Raw genomic sequence first — 24,195 nt, forward strand, 5'->3', positions numbered from 1 at the left:
AGTGAGCACAGGGAAAAAGGAAAATACATAACTAATAATTTGACTTGACAGTATATACTTCACTCTCACTCAGAAAGAAAAGATTAGAAGAGCAATGTTTTGGTGTTTCTAAACTTAAATTTCTAAGTAATTGGCTTTTTTGCATAGATTGCTCAACAACTTGGAACTTGGAAAAGCAAATGTTAACTCCAAGAATGACCACCTTTTCACACACACACGCACACACGCATGCACACACACACACACACACACAGACACACACACACACACAAACACACACAAACACACACACACACACACACACACACACACACAGCTGTGAAAAGAAGCCAAAATACACTTAACTAATCTGCTTGATCTAGCAATTTATTGACAATGAAAACTTCAAAAAGGTTGAAACTCGAGCCACATGCATCTCCTAAACCATGGCCAATGTAATTTCCACTGGGAGGCAGGGGGGAGTTATAGTGGGAAGGCTCTGACTAGTGGATGGGGCTTTAGTGGTTGCATTTGCCTTGGCATAAAACTAATTCACCCTCGATGACAACTCACGGTGAAAGGGCGAAAGACAAGATGCATTCTTTAACCCCCCCTCCTCCAACTACCTACTTTATTAGCTGGTCTCTCTGTGACAGAGCTATTCATTCTCTGCCCTGCTCTACCCCATTTCTCTGACACACACTCCTCACACACAGTTCAGCACACACCAAACTAACCCAAACATGTTATATTACTGGCTGGGAATTTAGATCACTTTCAAAGTGAAAAAGCACCTCAGTCTGGGTGCAGGGCTCCATTGCGCATGTGCACAGACTGCACTTTATGGATGCACGAGTAGGGAGGCCCCTCATACAAGCCAAAGATTTAGAATACATTCAAAGCCATTACACACAAACAAGGAACTACAGCAGGACAGCTGGAATTATCTTCACATAAATGATAAAAGGTCTCAATTTTGAGCTTTTCTGTAGTGTAATAATTGGACAGATAGGAGAAGGAGGATCCTGAGCATGTAGACTCATTCATCCCGTCTGAAGCAATAATTTATCTGTCATTAGTTGATCTACCAACTGTATGTTGTCGCTTAAACACTTGATATGACCATAACTCTACATAAGGTATGAATAATAGGAATCGATAGTGACCAGCAGGAGCCATAGCAAGAATTTCACCATAACTGACTTGCACTTCTACCAATGTAGCTCCATGTCTGCCAGGGTCACTCTGAAGGCCAGGAATGTGACCTGCCGCCGATCTCCCAGGGCTCCAATGATCTCCACACTGTGCTGAGGTTAGGTGCCCACAGACCTAGCGGGGCTTTACTTGCAGTTCTGCCTCCAGCAGCTCTGCAGGCCTATCAGGTTACCCTGATTTTGGGTCTGCAAAGCCCTGCTGGTTTCACTTAAACCTCTGTTTCATTATTTCAGATTTATCACTGCCATGTTTGCCAGTTGCCACATTTTCCTTCCATATGTCCCTAAGTATAATTAATTGCATCTAATAATGCACAAACCAAGACATTTTAGAGGACTGCATGCTGGAGTTCTTCCCAAACTGGAGGGATTAGGGGCTCTCTAGGGGCCACTGGGTAAAGTGGTGGAGTGTTGCTCAGGGGAGAGAGGCCAGTCCCAGTAGAGAGAACACTGGATATGTACCAAATCATTGCATGGCCTAAGGGCCCAGCATAACACCCACACCCTCCTGACAGCATGGTGATGTGCATGACCAAGTCCCAGAGGATGGTACAATGGCAAAGTGGTGTCATGGATGATTTCCAAATCTCTTCTTTTCTCCTCATTGTTTACCTTACTCGGGCAGAATATTATTATCGTATCATTATCTTATCCGTCGTTGATTTGGAAACAATGACCAATTGATAAAATGAAAAATAGAAAAACACAAGTTTTCATGATAAATTTCAACTGCTTTGGACAAAGATGAATGTCAGTGGCAGAGAATAAAAACATGAGTTATTTCGTCGCCCAGTGTGTGTATGAATAAATAGGACTTTGCATTCAAATCTCTAAGGGGCCTCCAGGAGCAATTTCTTTGCTGTGTACTGTGTACTTGTGCAGGAAGCTCCCCTGGGGGTGGGGGGGGTGGGACAGAAGACTTGGAAGTTGGATTGAACAATAAGGGGGGAAAAACTTGGATTCATCATCCATTAGCATAATAGAATTACAGTGGTGAACAAAGCGGGCATTAGTCCTCCCATGGTGGCATTTGGAGAAGACCCATCTCTCTTTCCTCTGCAGGCCCTTGTTGCTTAAAGAAAAAGCAAATCTCTTCTTTGTTCCCCTTTTCACGAGTCCTGCCAGATTGCAACAAGGGGCTCAACTGACACAGATACACAGGCACATGCACAGACCACGCTTCTCGTGTGCACGTCTGCATGTGCGCAGGGCTGTCCGGTGCCTCAGTATTCAGCAAGCAGCTTGACCTGCCCATCAGAAGGGATTACATCTACATAACTCCAACAAAATGCTGTCAGCACCCTGCCCCTCCCCTATCTGCTCGTCCTTCTTCTTTTTCTGTCATCCTGCTTTTCTCCCCAATCTTTCACATCACTCCAACCTTCTTCCCTGCTGCCTCTCTTTCTTCTCTCTGTCTATTTGACTCCTGCCCTGTCTGACGTAATCCATTTTCTGTGTGCCAGCATTTCTCCTCTCTTGATTGTAATTCATGTCTCTAGATGCTGTGTTGCATCAATAAGCATTCAAAGTCCTTGAGAAGATCAAGCACGAGCTTCAACCTCAAGTGAACGGCAACCTCTAAATATTTATCACAAGTGTTAACTAGTCACACCTGAGAGGAGATTTCCTTGCACACACAGAGCTACGTAATTTGCTGTTGATTCACAGATTAGGCAACATGCAGTAGTGCTGGTGTGAGATTGTCTCGTGATAGTGGGAACATGGCGCCATCGTGCACAAAGACAGTGAGTTGTTATGAAATGGACCTGCTACTTCTGGTTGACTCACTGCGTGGCCCACTAACACACACCTCAGCCAACGAGAAACATGTAGCAGACACACTGGAATGTGACTCTTTTCACCGGGGTTCAGACAAAGACTCTGGGAAAATGAAATCATATGTTGACCTGACTTGAATGACTGAATTAATGAGAAATGCATGCAGCATTTCTTATGATGATGTTGTGAAATAATTAAATGCATAACAAAATAACTGGGCATTTAACAAGTGATCTGAATAGTATTATCATATAGATAATTTTTTTTTTTGTCTTCTTAATGCAGTACAAGCTATTTAATAGCTAACCTGAACAGGATTGATTTTATACTGGAAACAGGCCTGGGGAATCCTTAAAGCTCAAATTCTACATTGAGTTGAGCTGCACACACTTTTCATGGTACTCAGACCTCTGCTGCCCCCTAGTGGATTCATTGTATGGATAATGTTTATGGTGCCATTTTGTTTATTTTTATTCATTAAACCTTCATCAAACAGATAAATCCCGATAAGGTTACCAACCTCTGTTTTACAGGAGACTTGGGCATTATAACTTTGTTTCGCCCGTGACAGCTACAACTTTGAAGCAATAAGCTGCCACGGTCAATAACTTCAAATAATTACTTGTGATTTCCTACTTCGTGTCTTGAGCTGTCACTGAAACTGACACTTCAGTGCACAATTTTACCTCTCGCGACTGTAAACAATGCTCCATTTCTGTTGTATATTGCACTGGGAGACACCAGTCTCCATCCATGCCCAATAAAAATCTTTTTGATATATTTTCTTTGCTTCAAGACAACTGGGACTGTGTATGTCTCAGCTGAACACAGTCAGCAAACACAGGCATTAAACAAAGCTTAGGCTTTATAACTCATACTGTAGAAGTGACTCTTCTGTGATTGATTGCCATCTCAACTTAACAGTGCAGCCGATGTTTTCTTTTAAAAACCACAGGAGAAAGACTGAGCCTGGACCTAGTTGTCTCTTGGCAGTAAAGCACGTGCTTATCCCCATGAGTGAAGGGCTGCACGGGCCGTGGCAAAACAGCCCACCGCTCCTGAGCCTCCAGGGTCCCCACAGCCCCGCTTGTACACACAGGCCCAGTGTGTCCAGTCAAACTACACAGAGAGGAAACACACATGCTCCGCTTGACTAGAAACAAAAACATGGAGCTCCACAAGAGACCCGAACACAGTGGGATAGTCTCTCGGCACTCACAGGAAAGAGGCCAGAGCAGTTAGAATGTGATAGTTCTATACTTTCACATGCTCATACAGCTTCACATAAACACACTTACATCCACAAACTGTACACACAACCAACAATGAAGGAAATGGGTCTGCTACAGCACAGGTATCCTTTACATCCTCTCCTGGCTCCTACTATCTATCGATGAAAGGAAATACCATCGTCTCTGCGGCCCTGGGCCCGGCTGGCCGAGTGTATAGCCACTTATAAAAGGCCATTTCCATCATAATGGTCCCCGTCTTCCCCTGTTCACAGCTCAGCGGTGATTAGCCTGGGGAGAGCTTCACTCTACAACATAATGCAGTTGAAATTAAACTCTTAATATCTTTAAGTGTAGAATGTCAGCTTTTATTCAACAGTGCCATCATATCAATGTAGGCATTACAATCATTTGTATAAACAGTCCCCCCAATTCAGCTCTGTGTGCTTCTGCAGCACTGTAAAGCACCATACAAAGAATGTGAGTAGATGATATGCTGATCAGAAATCATTCTGTTGCTTTTGTCAGCAGTCATAATTACATGCCTACATAACAATCCTACTTCTACTATGCTTCAGAGGTAAAAAGGTAGATTGTGATTTAGATGATGAGCAGTTCTGGCTCATTTGTCCAGAGGATGTTGTTACAGAACTGTACGGGACTAATTTGGTCATCAGGCTTTTGAGACTAACCAAAGGTTTACACTTGTGGGAAACCCTTAGTATTTTGTCTGGTCATGTTTTCTCTTGTTTGTTGATTTTGACACCCCCACAGTAAGCCTACCTCATGGAAGCTGTTTTTGATCTGGCTGTATTTGTAGGGGTTTTCCCTAACTAGGGAAATAATTTGCTGTCCTTCACCACAGTTGTTTTCCATGGTCTTATAGACCTTTTGGTGTTCCTGAGCTCACCAGTTTGTTCTTTCATTTCAAAATTGTCCCTCAAATAGTTGATTTTGTTTTTATTTTAGACTAATGATCTGCTTGCTGTAAATTAACTAACAACGGAAAACCTGGTCATGGGTCAGCTAAACAGCAGTTTGCCTAAGTACTTCTGCATCCCACAAATTGGAGTGCTGTGTATAAATTGGTTTAAATTCCTACACGGTTTTTGCAATATTTGCGGCAAAGTAAAGCTGACAGTTAAAACCCTCAGTGCATCTTGATTGTTTCATTTCAAATCCATTGTGCTGGCTTAAAAAGCTGAAAAAACGAGTCTCTGCCCAAAGACCTGACTGGGATTAACCAGAGGCATAGTTTGGATTTCCATGTCCCACTGGGTCCCCTCATGTCAGCATTTAATAGGGCTGTCTTAAATTCCTTTTTAACATGTGGAATATAAAGTATTTGTGTATTAGTCTCGCCATCTTATTTAGTTCCTTTTTATTCACTTCAGGAATTAACAGGATCTCTTTGCAGGGTTTATGTGATAGTTATACATAAAGTACACACATATGCAGTAAATAGAGATTCTGGTTGTGCTTTAATCTTTGTCAACAAGAGTAAGGGAAGAAATCTTTCAATAATTTCTTTGTGGCTTGTTGACATGATAATAAGGATTTCCTTTTATTTGTGACATTAATATCATCAGCTAAAACCCTACTCCTAGTTTGGAAATTTCCCCGTTCAATAGGCGTGTCTGTACAATCAAATGAAATCTTCACCTCCCAATGTCTGTGCAAGTCTTAACCTTGTTCATGAATCATTTGCTTCTTTCTCACATACATAACCCTTTGTAATTCGCTGGGGATTAGTATTGTGGAATCATGCTAAAGAGTGTGCAGGAGCTGCCGACCACACGGCAGTAAATGACACAGGCAGCTCCATGCTCCTGACTCAATGCACTCATTGATTCTCTTTTTTGCGTTTGTGAATAGGAGCCCTCACAACAGAATGCACATGTGGAAACCACAAAAGAGCTGTTTTAGAGATAGCAGGAGCTTTTTAAAAGATTATCCTGTCTGCAAGTCATTACTGAGACTTGATAAGACCTTGTCATAGCATGGTAATGTTCCAAAGATCCTGTTGTTCCCCTATCCTGGCCCCATTTAGCCCCTCACTCATACCCTTTTTTAAAAATTGGGAGCAGTGTGATGTTGTGGTGAGGTGAGGCCATGGTCTGCTGAACACTGTGACATTCATCTAAATGGAATCAGATAAAGCAAGGGGCCTGAATACCTTCGACATAAGCATAACGTGGAGTCCCCAGCAGGGGTCCTGGCACTGCTCGGCAGCCAACCAGAGTCTTTATATATGAAAGGGAACAGGCAGCTCAACCAATAGCAGAAGCTGAAAGAAGGGATGAAAGTCATTTCTAAACAGCCCGAAGAGTGGCTGTCAGCAGATATCAGATGAGATCAGGCCTGTGGGTTCCTCCTACACCCCCACATGTGGGCGAGGGTATGTGATGGGGGTGAGACTGGTTGTTGAAGAAAAATGGATATGACCTTTACACATGCAGATCAGGTTTCCCTGTGGAACAGACTTTACAGTATGGAAAAGGTGAGAGAAGTAAGCCACAATTAGTAAGATAAGATGGACTACATGGCTTTAAAGAAAATAGCAGGTACAATTAATGCTATTGCACCATATTTTCAACACAAGTCAAAAGGGCACTAATGAAACAGCAATCGAAACGCCCAGAGAAATAATTATCCTCAGACATGTAGCAGCCACTCAACTCAAATTAACTACACTAGCTGGGGTGTGAGCAGCCTTAAAGATGCTCCAAGATGTCTGAGGAGGGTTTTGAGAAAACAATGTAAGGTGGAAATAAGGCAATGAACTCAGGAGCAACCCTTACCAAGGATGGGAAAAACAAAGTGGAAAACATGTCACGCAGACACAGGAAAAGACGGCAGGTTTTCAGCAAGTAGTACATACAGGCTTGGACCTGCCCATCCGGGATAAAACTATCTGTCAACTGCACCAGAGAACGTGCTCATGGGAACTGGGTGACCTGTTGTACTTGACTGCATATGCTGTGTAAACTGTGTAGACTCTGCTCACTGCATGTAGAGGCCTAGTTCAATGTCTACTTATACAGATGAGGGAGAATGTGCAACAGAGAAACTACTGTATTGTATAGTGATTGAAAGCAAACTGGTAACTCTCGCTGCATTGAGTGTGAAGGCCGGTCATTTCCATCAGTTAAATGAACATAATTGCCCCTCACTGATCTGCATCCAAACACACTCAATCTTGTTTCTAACACAGTCTTATTTCAGTGCTACCGAGTGGTTTAAGCTGAGCAGCAGATGGAACCGAGTTTTGCAGAAAATTGTTGGAGTTGGTGGGAAGCAAGAGCATGTGTTGGCATGGTGTCTGCTGGATTTCTTTAGGTAAAAAAAGATGGAGTGAGGATGGAAGGATAGGAGTTGGCTAGCAGGGAGGTAGATTGTTTATAAGCAGTGGGATAGAATAGAAATCCTGTAGTGAGGCTCTGCATACTGATGACCTGGCTGTAACGGCTGGATTGGCTATCCGGCAGTTATTCATTAAGCCATTAAAGGAACACAATCAAGTCATTTGTGTGGCCTTCTGTTTCAGACTGTTTTTATTCTCTCTGTGCGCTGCTTTTTGCAGGACAGAAGCAACAGAATACACATCAATGAATAAATCAGAGGGGAAGAAAAGAGTGAAAACAGCCAGACCTGGGCAGCAAGCTGAAGCCAGCTGTTGGCCCTCCTTCTGAGCAGAAAAGAATGAATTAATTGCGGAAGCAGCTCATGCAGGGGCTAATTCACTTTTAAGACAGTTTGATATATGAATGAACATTTAAATTTAATCTACCTGTGTTGAAATTAAAAGAGGATAATAGCAAAGAGCACTCAATATAACAAATCTTTTCTCACTGAATGCTTTCCAACAACCAAGAATCCCTGCCAGTTGCCTTCCTAGTTAGGAGTAAGAGCACCCTCTTGTGTCAAACTCTTTAAACAGAAAACACACTGAAAACAGTTACTAATACTGGTTTTATTGTCACCCATATATACACATATCCTTTTTTTTCTCTTTATTATTCATATAGCTTAAAGCATTGGGATCACTGTGTAAACAATGAACAGAAAACCATAAAAAAAAAGGATAAATCCACATACAAAACATGCCGTTTGGGGCATGTCCTCTCTTGGTATATGCCTGCATCTTGAACAGCATTATTTTGTAATGCTCATTGAAGTACAAAGAAAAGCAGCAAGTGTTAAACTAGTACAGTACATGTTGCTTCCACAATACTGCATTATATGATTGACAAATGATACACAGCATCGGTTAAACTACAGATGATTATCTGCTAGGTTGTGCGATTATTTGCTGGCTCTCTATGTGATCGCAGAGTATGTTACTGGGGCTACGTTAAACAAATCTACGGGAATAACATGTAGTCCCCCAAAATAAGTCTGGGTTGCCATAGTGACACCACCTGGGGTCAACTGTAACAGAGGACAGAAACAGATCTGAGGTTTATCAAACACCATAAAACACTACGAAGGTTGTGTTGATGGAGTTACAGTCTTGTTTGTGGACAACTAAACACCTTACAAGGTGATCAAACACACAATCACTAGCCTTTGAGTTATCATACAGATGATTTTGCAGACTAATTAATTTTTACTGTTAAAATGAGACAAAAGCTGAGAAGTGGAGCTGTGATGGCAAATCATTTCCTTACCTGTATTAGGTTTTATAATTGTTATGAGCAACAACGGGAGCAGCACAGATTGTTACGTGCATGAATGATCCATCAGAGGTCTGATTAAAATAAGCTACAGCACATTTTGACAGATCATCTTAGAAATAACACACCAGAAAACAACCTGATTATACAAAAATTAAAGCACACAACGTTACATACATCTGTATATTCTAATGCAAAGTATCCTCCCAAGTCTTCATAAAAGTAGAAAATTTAGAACTTCATTTGGGTTAATGGAATAGAATAATGAACATCCAGCATCCATTTAACTGAACAAAACTCTAAAGAAGCTAATTAAACAGTATCGCTGAGGTGGCACAGGTCAGTTTCCTCTTATACTAGAAAGTGTGTAATAAGTGCAGGGCGGCTTGGCTTACCAATTTCACTGCTAACCCACAAATTCAGCTGTGGAAGCTTAGAAGCATTAGGAGGCTTTGGTCAGACCACTATACAGCACCACCTGCTGTGGATGTGATTTGTTAAATGTCTGTCTCAAACAACATTATGTTTCTCTGTTACAGGGTTGGTCATACGTAGAAGTTACCATTAGAAGTATAAGTTGCTTTTAGTTAAATGAAAAGTGTAAAAACCTAATTTTGGAATTCAGTCAGGGTGTAGACAGTGCTTAATGGGGGTATTATCATAATGGTAGTGCAGTTTTAACAACAAAATAAAGAGCGGATTATTTTGGAATAAATTAATTAATTCTGCCACATTTAATCTCAGCAGCAAAAAAAAATATAAATCTGTAGAGCTACAACAGCACTTTGAAATTATTAAAAACAGGCACACAAAATAAAGCAACGATCACAAATTTAAAAAACCAACACTCTGGCATAAAGGTGAATGACAACAATGTGTATTTTGTGACTTACTGTGGGAATGTGGAAAGAAGTGTGTCTCTTCAGGAGTAGTTAATGTACATGCACATAAAGTAGCACACAAACACACACTAATTATACCAAAGAGTAGGAAACTCTTATAGTCAGAGACTGAAAACTTTATATGTAGGAGACTCCTTATAATCTCCTCTTTTCTCTTCATGCTGAAATGACGATGAAGATTCCTCTGGATGCTGATAAAGTTAATTCACAAATGTTAGCAGAAGGTAAACTGACCAGCCGACCCTTTAATTTGCTCCCAAGAGTATGTCATCGGTTCTCCTCGAAGCCTTTCGTATTCTAAGTCACTCTGAGCTTTCCTGGCCCAGCTCGACTTCCTCTTCACAAAGAATTGCTTCTGGCTCACCTCCCTCACCCTGGAACAGCTCCTCCATGAGCTGCTGCCCAGCGCTGCCGGCCCGCGATGCCCACAGAGCAGCACCCTCCCGCAAACCCAGAGAGCGTAGCAACCGTGCATAGTCTAAAAAAGCAGCCTCGATAAGTTTATGTGCACATGCAGATTAAGGACAACACGTAACATCTGTTAACACATTAAGACAGTGGAAAGTGAAGTGCAATGTAAGATTGGTTCTACTCTGTGGTTGTTAATTTGACCTGCTCAGACCCCTTATAAATACAAATCCGAAAACGTTTTGTTGTCTATATTGGTCACGCAGACATTTTCAAAATCCTTGAACAATGCACAGGAGTATAATGCAATACATCACAAGCAATGCAAACAAATACTGAACTCTTGAACAAAAACTGCACCTCATTATCTATTATCTCAAGCTAAGATTTATTGCATTTGTAAGGACTGCAGTTTCTCTTCTACACTGCTTTGTTTGTGCTAATTTTATTGAAAAAAGCAGCTAGTCATGCATACTTTGTGCTTTAGCCTAATTCAAGGAAAACAGAGATTTTTAAGTTGGTTTTTCATGAATGCGTCACTCTCTTCTACAGTATGTCTAAAATAGTACTTTCCACTAAATGAACAAAAGCAAATGTTACTAAACCTAAAATTCCATATTTTCAGAGAAATCTCTCAAATCACTGATAAACAACGATTACCATAAACATTCGGACAATAAAGTTACACAATATACACAGATGTGTGCTACAGTGGTTGTGTGTGATACAATGTGTTTTCCAAATCTGGGCTGTAAAAGTTCTCTTACTGTATGAGTAGGTAGCAAAAATGAACTCTATGATTAGCGTGTGATATTGGCTACAGAGAACAGTGAAATGTAGCTCAAATGTGCTCAGGGGATCACGATTGACCTGTATTGTGAGAAAATTCTCTGCTATTCAGTATGTTAGAAGCACAGTTAACAGCCAAGCTAGCTCTTGTTATAAAACGCCCTCAGAATATAGCAATGAGTTTTCAAAAAGGATATTGGAAGAGTCATTGGCCTCCATCAACCCATACTTCAGACAGGCTTCGATGAAGAGGGCAGCACGATCAAAGTGCCTCATACTTCCCGAGAGCAGGAAAGAAGTAGAGAAAGAAACAGGCAGAAGAAGGAGGTAAGAGCTATTGTCAGAATCCAGAGTCATCCTTGCCTTGATGCCTGTGATCCTAAAGTATACATCAACCCTGTCACCCTGATGCCTCACTAATTCTCTGTGAGAGCTTTTTGCCAACAGAGGCATCTCAGATTACAAGCTGTCAGAGATGAAGAGAGGTAAACCAACAGCAGATCGATGCCGAGGTAAAATATTCGGGGTCAGACTATACCACACATTGTAAAGTGTCCTTCAAAGTACTCAGGAGGAAAGGGGGAAGACACACAGAAAGACACAATTGTTTATGATTGTGAGAAAGAACAAACAAGAAAAAACTGGAAAAGTGTCATGAGGAGATTTTACATAAATGCATTTAAAAATTTAAAAATAAATTTTGAGACTGGATATTTGCATGTATGGAATTTTATAAATGAAATTATTAGTAAAATGTATTACTAAATACACATTTGAAGACACTGCCACACTTGATTTTAATATATGAATGTATTTAACAGGCTCAAAAAAGCCTCTATCCTGGCTCTTACCTTTGGAGCATCTCTCCTACTTTGTAAAAGCAGCCCAGAGAGAGCAGCACTAGGATGGCTTTAGACTTCTGGTTGACCTGTGGGGAGCACAGGTGCTCTGCCCAGCGCTTCAGCACGTCAGAGCTCTCTGCTGGGTTCAGACGCACCTGGAAACACACATGATATGCTTAGGGAATTATTGTGCTTGGAATATATCACATGTAGGCACTTAAAAATTTTCTTGGGTGTTACATACATCTGCATATTCTAATGCAATCAAATACAGCAGATCTTTATTTATTTCTATAAATTTTAATCACCTTTTAATATAATGAACAACTTCACCACCAACTATGACCTCAATAATAAACACAAAGTAGATCTATCACGTTTGTGACAATTTTAACTTAAAAACAAAAAAAAAATCATAACCCTGAAAAAGTAAAATTTATGGCAGAGCTGCTGTATTGGATTGATTGATAGATTGTACAGGTGTACCTAGTGTAGTGGCCAGTGAGTGTGTATATGTATGCAAAATGTCCCCATCCGCCACCATTCACATGCCCTCACACTTACAAACTATCTAAACATTACACAGTATCTGACATTCCCTGTTGATGTATGCCGTCATGCTGATTTACCTTAGCCAGCCAGGCGGCTCGGTTCCACTCCCCATAGGTCTGCAAGTAGCGGCAAGCATCTGCTGCCTTGTCAATCAAACACAACAGCTGTACTCCCTCTAACAAAACAGAAAAGGTGAGAATTTGTACACCTGTGAGATGCTAAAATTATGGCCTATCAGCATCCAGTGTGGCATTTTTTTCATAGCATGAAAATCAGATGAAAGGAGTAATTATTAAACTTAAACTTACTAAGCAATGAGTGTTTCTATCCAAAATATAAATTAAAACTGCAATCTAAAATCTAAACACATGTAAGACTGTCATGATTTATTTAAGCGAGAAGTTGCTGCAACCTTTAAAAAGGATACCTAAATAATAGATGCATTATTAAAATATATTTTAAGACACAACGCTGCAAACACCCAGACAATAAGTCCTGCTTCCATTTATTAACATAAGACTGGAGAAATACCTGCTAGCTTGCCGTTAGCAATCATGTTAGTAGCCACTAGTTTGATGGTGGACTGTGATGGGCCTGAGGAGGTAATGGTGGTCACTAGGCAGGCCTTGAGTGAATCACAGTAGTAGCTGGGGTTGTCTGCGCTTGTCTCCAATAGTAACTGCACTGCCCGGTCCGTCTGAGAGGAACCACAAAAAGATGGAATTGTAATGACTGAAGTACAGTAAAGAAGAGAAACAAGGCTTTAGCAGTTCAGGATGGTAAGCCCAGTGAGGGCTGAGCAAGACAGAATTGCACAGGAAAATTATGTTTATGATCTTGCTTTTCATCTGGTGTAGATGCTGGGGTCAGCTCAGGCTGGCCTCTGCCTGTCTGGCTATTAGAGAACTGTCCCTCTAACACATAGCCTGCTGATTGCAGCCTGTGATTAGAGGGAAATTGGTGACATTGAGAGGGGAGAGAGGTGACTCCAGTCCCCACTGGCAGAGGTGCCAGGAGGAAAGAAGCAGCACTCATCTATTAGTGTATCATGCTCCATTAAGCACAATGGCATTGACATCACCTATTTACCAATACAATGATATGCATGTATGCACAGCTACAGAGTGAGAAGGTGTGTGTGTTTGTGTATTTGAGAGAGGGAAAAAAAGGGTGTGAGTAAAAAAAGAAATAAAAATGAGCCAGCCTGCAAAATGTGTTCACATTTCATTTTTAAATGATCAACCAGATGTGACAGAGGAAAACAAAAACTAAATCATTACAGACACACCGTAATTGTAAGTATATTACTGGGAATGCAAGGTGTAATACTTACTTGGCCCAGCAGGAGGAGCTGGTCAGCACATTTCTTAGTGTGTTCATAACTGGAGCGCTTCACCTCCTGCAGGTGAACCCGATCCAACTGGAACTTCTGTTGAGCAGTAACATGTTAGCTGAGTTTATTATTCAGTTTTTCTCCAAAGTTCCAGTGTAAGTGTTTGTGGGAGGCCAGAAGAGAAAGAAAAAGAATGAGTTGGCACACATAGAATGAACTGGTACACACAGATTATCTTCCCTCCAAGATGAGGTGGATGACTTTCATAGCAATGGACTCCAGAGATGGAGAGTGTAATTAAAAAGTCTTTAAAATATTCAGTAGTTTCTGCAGTGTTTCTGGTGCCAAAGCCTCTCATACTGCCTTTTGTTATTGGTGGTTCCCCCATTATTTAATTACATGTTGCTTAATGGGAGAACAGATTTTAAGTCAAATGATGAGCATAAAAACAGCTACTGTATGGATCCCAAAGATTGGGAGCTCATCATTTTTTTAAGAGGACTGGTGTGTGTGTTCTGTATTTGAGAATGTAGTAGTAATAAAAAAATAAAAAAGTTAACGCAGTAGGCTGTGTCAATGTGTGCACGCTTGTGTATCTGTATCCACCACAGAAGCCAGAAGCTTCACTATTTTAGTACTTTATTATGGTGAATTCTTCTGTGAGTCACAGCCGTGGGCATAAATCCTTGCAGAGATACCAAATGAATTTAGTAATTTCAGAGCTGTGTGCTCTATATTACAGTCTTGGATATTAGTAATTAAAGTCAGGCTGCTGCCACTGAAGCTGTTTTATGACAACGGGAGCCAAATGCTGCTGCAAAATGTCTTGCTAGTGCTCTAAAATTCCTAAGTTTGTAATTACTGCTCATTAAAAGGAGGCTGAGCTTCCTCACAACCAGAAGGGTGCATGAAGAATACGGAACCCAGGAAAACACTCAAAGATATCACTGACAGAATTCACAATCTGCAAATTTAAAACTTTAGTGCTAGTGCTAGCTAAAAGCCATTTTGGACATTATTTCTTAAGAGGCTAATTGTGTTTCTTCAAAAAGATACATGTTCTATCCTCTTCTCTGCTTCCTTGAGTTTATTGATGTACCCCTTGTGGGAAACAAAAAGACCAGATCTAACAAAAAACAGAGTGCCTGTCTTCACTTGCACGTTGAGCCAATTTTTAAAATTACTTCTCCCAATTTTTTTATTTGATTTTTTTTTATAAAAATTCCTCTAAAGTTCACAGATGTACTTCCTGCAGCCTGGACACAAAAACAAAGTGCAGCACACCACAAAACAAAAACTATCATCTTCACTATGGCAACATAAAGGTGGATGTTTGTTCAGTGGGTTGTACAGCTGCCATGTCAATCAGAAGACAGACTCGGGCAGACACAGCAGTGAAGGACCAATCAATAGGCATCTTGTGAAGAAACGTTTCTAAAGCTGTTTGGACAAAAACTGGGTCGATAATTAAATTTGAAAAACTTGGGGTATAGTTTATTAGGGCCTCGGACTCTTGTTCAGCTATGTCATCAGCAACATGCATTGAACTGAGCAATGATGCAGAACAAACAAGAGAAGGATTTATTTTTTTATTGAGTGCAGGCCAGATGTTGGCCAGATTTATGTGGCAATTTGGGAATTAAATCTTGTGAGGACAGAAGTGAAAGATGGATGTGACAGAGGCTTAAAAGACAGAGTTTCTTAGGTTCTTCCCTTTAAGACACAATGCCATTAATACTGGTGCTTCTTCGACATTAAAGACATCATGTGTCTCTAATGTCGCTGTTAAAAACAGAAAAAGCAAAAAAAATAAAAGGCAACGTTGTCCTTGTTATTGTACTTACCTGGAAATAAGAGCTCTCACACAGGACATCATGGCAGATGTCCAGGTGATTCTGAGGTGTTGGCTGGATACCTTCACTTTGGGCCTGACCATCTGCAGTGGACACGCTTAGCTGACGAGCCTGGGCGAATGATTGGAGGTAGTGGGATGCCACTGTCCAGAAGTGAAGGTCTGACTCATCCCCGAACAACCTGTGGTTTACCACAACAATAGTCAAGCAGGCTCAGAGTGAATAATGTTCTCTTTAGAGTAGTCAGCCGAATGCTGCAGTCTGAATCAACATGCCACTCGGTTTTCCCAGTAGTTTGCTCACTAATGACTGTAGTTCCTGTATCTTCTGCCTCACGCTTCGCTCTTTTACTGAGCACCCCACCACCCCCTCTTCTGCTGTTTCTTGCATCGTCTACTTATTTCAGCCTCATTTCACCATATCTACACAGGCAGACAGCTGTTGCTAGGCTACCTTGCCACATTAACAATGGCATGAAAACTTGGGACAGTTGGATGTACAGACATAATCATGAGCTCTCAGCATTCATGATACAAAAATGGTCCTTGGGACTTTCCAGGTAAATCATGGTTTTATTAACAGGATGCAAAAACCGGAGAGAAGATATTGCATTTCTGCACAGCCTGGCTGCTCTAGATTTGTCAGATGCTCGAGGGAAATGAGAACTGGAGCAGAGAGGAGATCAGAGTTGCTGACACCAGCTCTCATGTTAGGCTTTTTTGTGGATATACAGAACCACGGCTGTAAAGTTATAGCAAAAATAAGCCCTTTTTTCTTGACACATAATGTCAAAACTAAAATATTCAGCAGCACATTTTCCTCATAATATTGCAATATTGTGATTATAAGTTTATGTAATATTCCACAACGTAAACCATGCTATGAATTTATATTAGTAAGTACAGGTTTCTGTAGAGAAATCAGTCTTGCTTGGTCGAATTATATTCTGATAAATCTGTGATCGACAGCAAGATTAATAAGTACTGGTTTGCATACCCATGGTCCCAGGTCCTCCACTTTCACTTCCTGTCATGCAAGCACAGAAGATGCTTGCTACCTGCCTGGCAACTTTTGTCTTTTCAATTTGTTAGTGTTACTCGTCGGCGAAAACAAAAGGCAACCTGAGTTAAAGCAGCAGCTGGTCTCTTTTGCCACTATTTTTTTAACATTGGCTTGGTGTGTCATGGCCGTAAAAACAGATAAAGTCAACTGAATCAAACAGATCCACTTAACAGGTTTGATACAAACAAGAAGGCAGGAAGCTGCTTTGAGTCAAACATTAGTTTAACATATGTTCTGTTTCAGGTAATAGTTTATTAATATCTTTGACATATATGTGAATATGTGAACTGTCTGAGCAATTCAAAGCTACAAAGTAATCAAGCTGGGGATCCAGGGAACCCTCATATACACAGAGCAATCTGTACAGACAGCAAACAGTGGTAACTCCATGCTGAGCTGTAACTCCATGCTGAGTTGTAACTCACCGTGAAACCAGGAGGCAACGCTGCAGCAGACTGAGCTCCGGGTCCTGCAGCACGTTTTTCATATCACTGGGGAGCCAATCAGAGAAAGACAATCAGAACACGGCTCGAACCAATTACACTTCTATAACACAAGCAGGCCCAGTGCGGCTGGTAAAGAAGAGTCCTCTTATCTGTCAACCTGCGGACTACATGGTCTTTGGGCCTACTCTCTAAACACAAAGGACCTTAATACTCCAAGTGGAAGACAACAAACCCACATCAGCAAATCCTGACAAAAATATAATGGGAAACACACACACACACACACACACACACACGCACGCACGCACCAGGATATGACTCTAGATGTTTTCATCATGACTTTAATGTGAACTATTTCACTTTGATCTATATTTTAAAAGCTATTAAAAGACAAAGCAATAGTGTAATAACTCACTTAGACAAAGAGTTGAGCTGCTCCTGGATCAGGCCTTTTATCTCATCTTTCTCATTGTAGTCTCTGAAACAGAGGGATTAAACTCAGTCAAGTCTTCCTAAAATAAAACCTGAACTGATATTAAATGGGAATCTGACAACCTGCTTGTTGAGAAAAGGCGATTAATAGATAATTAAATATCAAGCTTTAGGCACGTAGCATCCTATGAGTGTTAATACAATGGCACAATAATGTTCAGAAAACTTAACATTTTACAAATTTAAGGAGTTTTGTAGTCATATTGCATGTGATATGAGTTCAGCCTGAAACTGTTTAACAGAGGATCGACAGCCTGTCCTCTTCCCAGACTGAACAATGCACAAGTTCAAACTCAGTGTAACCGAAAGCAACCGTTTTCACTCACTAATGCACACTGTGTGAACATCAATAATTTATATTACTGGCTACTATCAATGTAATTCTCTGCCTACTTGCTTGTAATGTTTTGCTTTAAAGACATTTGCCAGGTTTTAGTTTTTATTTTAGAGCTGTTGTTGCACATTGCAATAAGCTAAAAGAAAAAAGGCTGGGATAAGCTGAAACAATCAATTTAAAAATGCACTGGTTAGCACTGATGCTAATCTTGCAGACTGGCTCAAGGAAATAACAGCATTAAAAAATGTTTTATTCTTCTATAATCTACACTTATTTAGATGCTCTAAAAACTTCTTTTAACGATATTTCTGTGAGCACATACGAGTAGAAAACAGCTAAACCTAGAGATTATAATTCATTCCTAACTGTAGCTCCTTTAGTGAAGTAAAGCAAGGCAAATTTCTCATGTTTGCGAGTTTCTCTAAACTGGAAACTTTCTCTAAAGTTTCTCAATGTGGACACTTTTATGAAGACTTACTCAGACGCTTCACTTACACTTGAGTAATGTCCATGGTGAATGTTCCTGACCAGGGCTGCAGCAGGAGGAAAGACTTGAGGGTGAGAGCAGCTCGTGGTACCAGCAGGTAAGGACACCACACTGGATCTGAACATAATTCCCGCAGATCAGAAAACACACATCATTGAGCCTTTGCTTTTATTGTCTTCATCTTTAACATTAGGACTTTCATTCTAGTTCCTTCCTTAAAACTCTATCCACTATTCTATCCATTCCTCCACACTCTTTGTTGTTTGGCTCACCAGTCAGGTCTTGTTCATCCATGCGATAGCTGGCCGACTTCATGGCCATTTCCAGCACTCGGATACAGCCGTCATCTGAAGCCAGTACAACCTTGTCTGATGTGCACCAGTCGATGTCTAGGATGCGGTAGTTAACGTTGCGCCCGATCCGCATGCTGCTGACCATTTGGACCTACAAGAGAGAAGGGTCACGGCACTGTAGTTCATCAAGGAGAAAGACACAAGGGATGATTTTAGCAGCTGTAAGGGATGTTTTTTGCTACTGTAAACTACTTTACATTGAGTGTACCTGTAGCAGGGGGGAAAAAAACTAAACAAAAATTCAGTGGACAAACCTTTTCAGAAGGTGTTCTGCAAAACTTTTCTGTCTGACTTTTAATGTTGCTGTATTGGAGTCAGCAGAGCCCAACTGCCAGCGGAGCAGTGAAGCCTTTCGGAAATCTCCCCTGCACTTCCTCTCCTCCCTTATTCTCTGCTGCTCCTCCCTCTATTTCCTGCTCCATAGCTGATGCTTGTTTTCCTCTGCAGCGCAATCCTTCTGTTTTCTAGCATTTATGACTGGGGACTGAAAACTGTGTCTTACCTTTGTTCTTCTTAACAAAAGACATCCCCCCATTCTGGTGTCTGGACACACATACACCCCCACACGCACAGTTTATTACACCTGAGCATCTATCTGTGTCTACATTTATCTGCTCTTCAATTTTCAACACTCACTGCTGCTGGCTAGGCTAATAAAGATAGTGTGGTGAAGATACAGATAACAAACAAACAAACAAACAAACAAAAGTCCATGACTATGACATTAGTTCAAATGATGAACTGGAAAACAAGCCAGCCGGAAGCATTCTTAAATAAGGTGCAATGAATAAGGTGCAGAGAGAACTTTCTGGATGATGATGACTTCTGTAAACGAAGATAAAAAGAGAGCAAGGATGCATGCTACTTGGAGGGATGAGGACCATCCATCCTGCTATGGCTGAGCATATTTATGTCAACCGAAAGCTTTTAAAGCTTGTGTATGTGTACTTAGAAGCACAATGTAATGATTCTTCAACATAACAGAACAATTACAGCATATATACCATTACCGCAGTGTTAGGCAGAGAGAGGACATTAGATAAATATACTCTACCATAATATTCTTCTGCTTCAGTTATTACTATACTGTGGAAACATTTTAATGTTGCCACACTGAATAAGGGTGACTATAAACCTCCTCCATGAACCTGCAGAGAATTGCAGCTACTTTGTTTCTTTAAATTATACAATAGAGTGAGTTGTTGGAAACATATTTATCTAAACCAATGAATGAACCTGGGCTGTTGTGTGGCATCTCACCTCTTTGGTGTCCCACACCTCTGCTCCATCTGTGTACATGACCAGCAGCTTTTGGTTGCCCTTCCCTGGGGCGAAGCGAATCTTTTTCACCCAGCCACGATGTGTTGGTATTCCTCTAAAGGTGAAATTAAATAACGCATAAAACAATACTGCACACATTTACATTAATCGGCAAGAACATAATGTCCATTGTTATTACTACTACACAGCAAACCATAAAACAATCATGTTCAAATGAGCCGACTCAAAACTTCAACCATCTGAACAACTGATCATTAATCATTAAAACACAAAAAAAAGGAAAAAAAAAAACATACAAACAAAAATCAAATATTAAAAATGCATTGTATTTGGGGAATTATTGGTGGTAGTTTAGAATAGGAGTAATGTAAATAGTAGCTTAAACCCCGCATAAAACCCTCAAGAGTGCAGTTGTTACCTAGACAAACGAGCTTTGAGGTCCCAGAAGTTGAGATTGCCATCTACATCCCCAAGCACCAGAGTGTCACCTTTCCAGGCAATGCAGGCGATGCTTCCCATACTACCCTACAACACAAGAAGAGAGGAAAATGAAAGACACTCGGATATCCTTGATTTACATATTAATTTTGATACCTGCTGCTGAGTCCTAAAAAATGACTTAATACTTTATATTTTGTTTTTATTATTACATATCTTTCCAACTATTTACAGGCAGAAAATCTAAGGAAGTCCTACCTACATAGTAACCTCTTTAGGTTCCTACAGCTATATGGCCCAAATACTGAGATAAAGAGAATAGACATCAAGAAAGAGTATTTCATGATGTTAAGATCACCACTGGGTAGTTAAAAATCGCAATCCCTATGGCATGAAAAAGACCTTCTTTAGCTACAAAGCAGTATACTCTCTGGCTGCTTAATGCCTGAGCATGAATGAAAAAATAATTTAAATATCTGTGGCAGCAGGGTGGTAAACAAGCTCAAGATCACAGTTTAAGTAAGACTGTGCCAAAAGACAGACGGCTGATGTGAAGACATTAAGTGTCAGCTCACCTTTACTGTGTGGATGACAGGAAAAAACTTTTTAGGAGAGCTTCCATCAGTTTCCTGACAGAAAATCTTCTAACATCCTTCTAACAGACTGTAAAACCTTTGGGGTATGCAAATCTTTGAGCATTGAATCCCCCACTGTCGCAAAGATAAGACTTTAAAATCCCCAGGAAAACCTGCAGTGTTTGTCTGCATGATGTGAATAGATGCAGGTACTGAACGAGAACAACAGAGAATGGCTTACAATCCTATCTGTGTCTCAGAAAAGGGTTTGAGGAATTGATATACAACAACATGACCTCCTCGAAAAAAAAAAAAAAACTTAAAATTAAGTAATAAGCTATGACACAGTATGGTTTCTATTGAGAAGATGTGGACAGTCAACAACAAACACCAGACGGAGCTACCTACACTCTAGCATGACTCAGCTTGAAACAATTACAATGAGATAATGAGTCAGTGAAAGTTCCTGAAGTCAAAGTGTTCTCAATGTATAGAATCAATTTTATGGTCCTCTGGGAAAAATTGATGCTTGGGTAACTGAACACCTTTCCTTAATTAAGAAACACAGGGTTATTTGTTAGTGGTGACACGGTGACTTAAAGAAAGAAAAACATCCTGCTGTAATGCCTATGTACTGTACCACCACATCTTGTAATCATCGAGCTTGGCTATTTTGCAGTCACAGCAAATTAATAGCTACTTTTAGATGCTTTAAAAGGAAATGAAGTAACAGTTCCACAGAGTCACAATGTGCAGGACACTATCTGGGACAAACTGATGACACAAACATTTAATTGGCAAAAATTGGCTCAATCTGGCAATAAAATATATAATTCAGCGGAAAATCCTTCACCTTGATTGAACGCAGTTTATTACCAAGGATAGCACATAAACTTTGCTACACACTGTGATAGCCAATATCTATATTATCCCACGTGAAAAAGGAGAAAGTCTGAGGTAAAATGTGATACACACTGATGTGTACAGAAAGGAAACAAGGAAAAGACTGATTCAGATCTTTGTGTGTTGGAAAGATTAACAAAACATTAAACTGAATGGAGAGGGTGAGATATAAAGTGGGTGGAGAAGCTTTGAGTAAGGATCAGTGTGGATGACCTTCAAATAGTTCAGAAAAATGTGAAATAAAATGAGACATAACAAAAGACAGTGTCTGGACTCACATCAGGGGGAATTCGTGCACCGTCTTTGACTGTGTTGCCCTCTACGGTGATGTGATAGACTTGTCCATCTGTGTCAGTGAATACAAAATGTTCCCTTGCTGAGATGGCCTGGTTGATCTCTGACTTGCTCTCCGCATCCTGGAGGAGGCTGTAGTAGAGAAATCACACAAACAGGAAATTCTCTCAGATAAGAACAACATGCCAGGATTTTTTTCCACACTATTTCCGGGGTGAAACATTTTGTCCTAATTGGACATTAACAAATTGGTATTGAAAACTGCTCGTATGCTTCTTGTAAGTTGACTTTGTTACATCTGCCTAGGAATTACAGAAGAAACATTGTCTTCTGTCTAAATCTAGCACTGACAGTTTGACTGTATGTGAACATTATTTCAAATAAAACAAATTCTGAACATGAGAGGTAGTGTTGAAAGGTCATGCGTCATGAAAAAGAAAAAGCAAAACAAACAAAAAATAAATAAATCAGCATGTGTTTTTTAATACAAAGAACATCTGTGGGTCTTTTGCATAATGGCAAATGTGGAGAACATTAAACATCTGAATTTAAACCAGGTGCATAAAAAACACATACAATCATAGTCTGGTGTTGGAGCATTTTAGTGTCAATCTAAGAAATAAGACTACTGCCAAAATGCTTTAAAGAAGAGAAAAAAGGTTTAACACAATAACTGACCTGATCACTGAGGATTCAACGCTGCTCTGCTCAGCATCTGACACTGTCTGCCTGGCCATTGCTTCCCTTGCTGCCATCTGCTTCTTCTTTAGACTCTTCAAGTTGTGGGATGGGGACCACTCCTGTTTACAAAAAAACACAGGGGTGTACTTAGAGCAATAAACTCAGACAAACTTCAAGCCACAACATTATAACAGCAAACTATTACAGTGTAACAAGCAAACAGACACGGGAGGAAAGAGAAGTAATTTGCACATAGGGAAGATGCTCGCACAAATGAAACTAAGGCACACAGGGGAGCTGTTTTCCGTAGTCTTCCTGTTGAACTGATGGGGCTGTGGCTTGGTTGACTTGAGGTTGTAATCAGTATGGAAATGAGACAGCAATATGGGGCTGGGGGAGGCCGCCATGTATTATTAAGGTTACTGGCGGTTTTATTTGCAATGTGGAGGATTTTACAGCCCCACTGTAAAGTTTGTCCAACATAACTCTCCTTTATGAGCATTTCTCCAGCCTAATGAAGCCACTGTTCTTTGCTGAGCCTGGGGAAAACTTTCCAAACTAATCTTTCAAATAGCCCACACAAACACAAGAAGAGGTCAAAAAGTATAAGAGACTATTACCAAAGACAAAAATCAGCAACACTAACAGTGTGATTTGTTTGGGTAAATATACATTTGTTGTGTTTTTTTCCCCTCTGTGCTTCTCTAACACCTACAAGTTCAGGACTATTTTTATTAGGATGTAGATTTGTCAGTACCAGTGCAGTTACAGTGGGGAAGTTCTTAGCCATCTCCCGGAGAAGTGTCCCCGTCCTGATATCCCACAGCTCAAGGGGTTTATCTCTGAACACCACCACCAGGTACTGTCTGTGGAGCGACATCACAAGCATATACATTCAATCTAAAAACATACTATATACCCTGCAATACCACACAATAAGGTTTATTGTAATTGGTGATTTAAAAAAAGAACGGTGTGACAAACTGCAGCCACATGGCTTGAATGCCTCAACACTCCTTGTTTGAGAGTCAGATGTGTCACATTAAAGACAGATCAGCAATGCTTTTTAAAATGTTTTGTGTTCGTGTGTGTAAATGCCTGTTCTCTACTTTAGTATGCTTTCGATAATTAATAAATGCAGAATAAATTAGCAGCATCAACAAGCATTTCTTGTGCAGTCAAATCAGATTATCAGACTGAATTAGCCAGTATGAATCACCCAACTAAGCTGGAAAAGTTCAGGGTTCCCTTCTTAAAAAGGTACCATGCAAGAGCCAATGATTAACTCTC

At 40.5% G+C, this 24,195-nt stretch overlaps 1 protein-coding gene across 3 annotated transcripts in view; it reads right to left on the reverse strand.

Annotated features, from left to right (window-relative positions):
* Positions 1–8,159: 8,159 nt before the first annotated feature.
* wdr11 (WD repeat domain 11) overlaps positions 8,160–24,195 on the reverse strand; it is a 56,423-nt gene continuing 40,387 nt past the window's right edge. For 2 of the 3 annotated variants that reach the window (XM_067526086.1, XM_067526076.1), the window contains exons 14-29: positions 23,663–23,771; positions 22,903–23,024; positions 22,209–22,356; positions 20,433–20,539; positions 19,994–20,108; positions 18,653–18,824; positions 18,389–18,497; positions 17,480–17,542; positions 17,044–17,109; positions 15,548–15,737; positions 13,704–13,799; positions 12,902–13,067; positions 12,448–12,545; positions 11,828–11,973; positions 11,171–11,253; positions 8,160–10,281 (exon numbers count right to left, since the gene is read on the reverse strand). In XM_067526086.1, the coding sequence (XP_067382187.1) occupies positions 10,082–10,281; positions 11,171–11,253; positions 11,828–11,973; positions 12,448–12,545; positions 12,902–13,067; positions 13,704–13,799; positions 15,548–15,737; positions 17,044–17,109; positions 17,480–17,542; positions 18,389–18,497; positions 18,653–18,824; positions 19,994–20,108; positions 20,433–20,539; positions 22,209–22,356; positions 22,903–23,024; positions 23,663–23,771 (1,990 nt within the window). In that variant the 3' untranslated portion in view covers positions 8,160–10,081. Of the gene's footprint in view, positions 11,254–11,827; positions 11,974–12,447; positions 12,546–12,901; positions 13,068–13,703; positions 13,800–15,547; positions 15,738–17,043; positions 17,110–17,479; positions 17,543–18,388; positions 18,498–18,652; positions 18,825–19,993; positions 20,109–20,432; positions 20,540–22,208; positions 22,357–22,902; positions 23,025–23,662; positions 23,772–24,195 lie in introns of all 3 variants that reach the window. The other variant, XM_067526095.1, reaches the window with a different exon arrangement.

This window comes from Channa argus, chromosome 1 (genome assembly GCF_033026475.1).
Source record: "Channa argus isolate prfri chromosome 1, Channa argus male v1.0, whole genome shotgun sequence".
Lineage (NCBI taxonomy): Eukaryota > Metazoa > Chordata > Actinopteri > Anabantiformes > Channidae > Channa > Channa argus.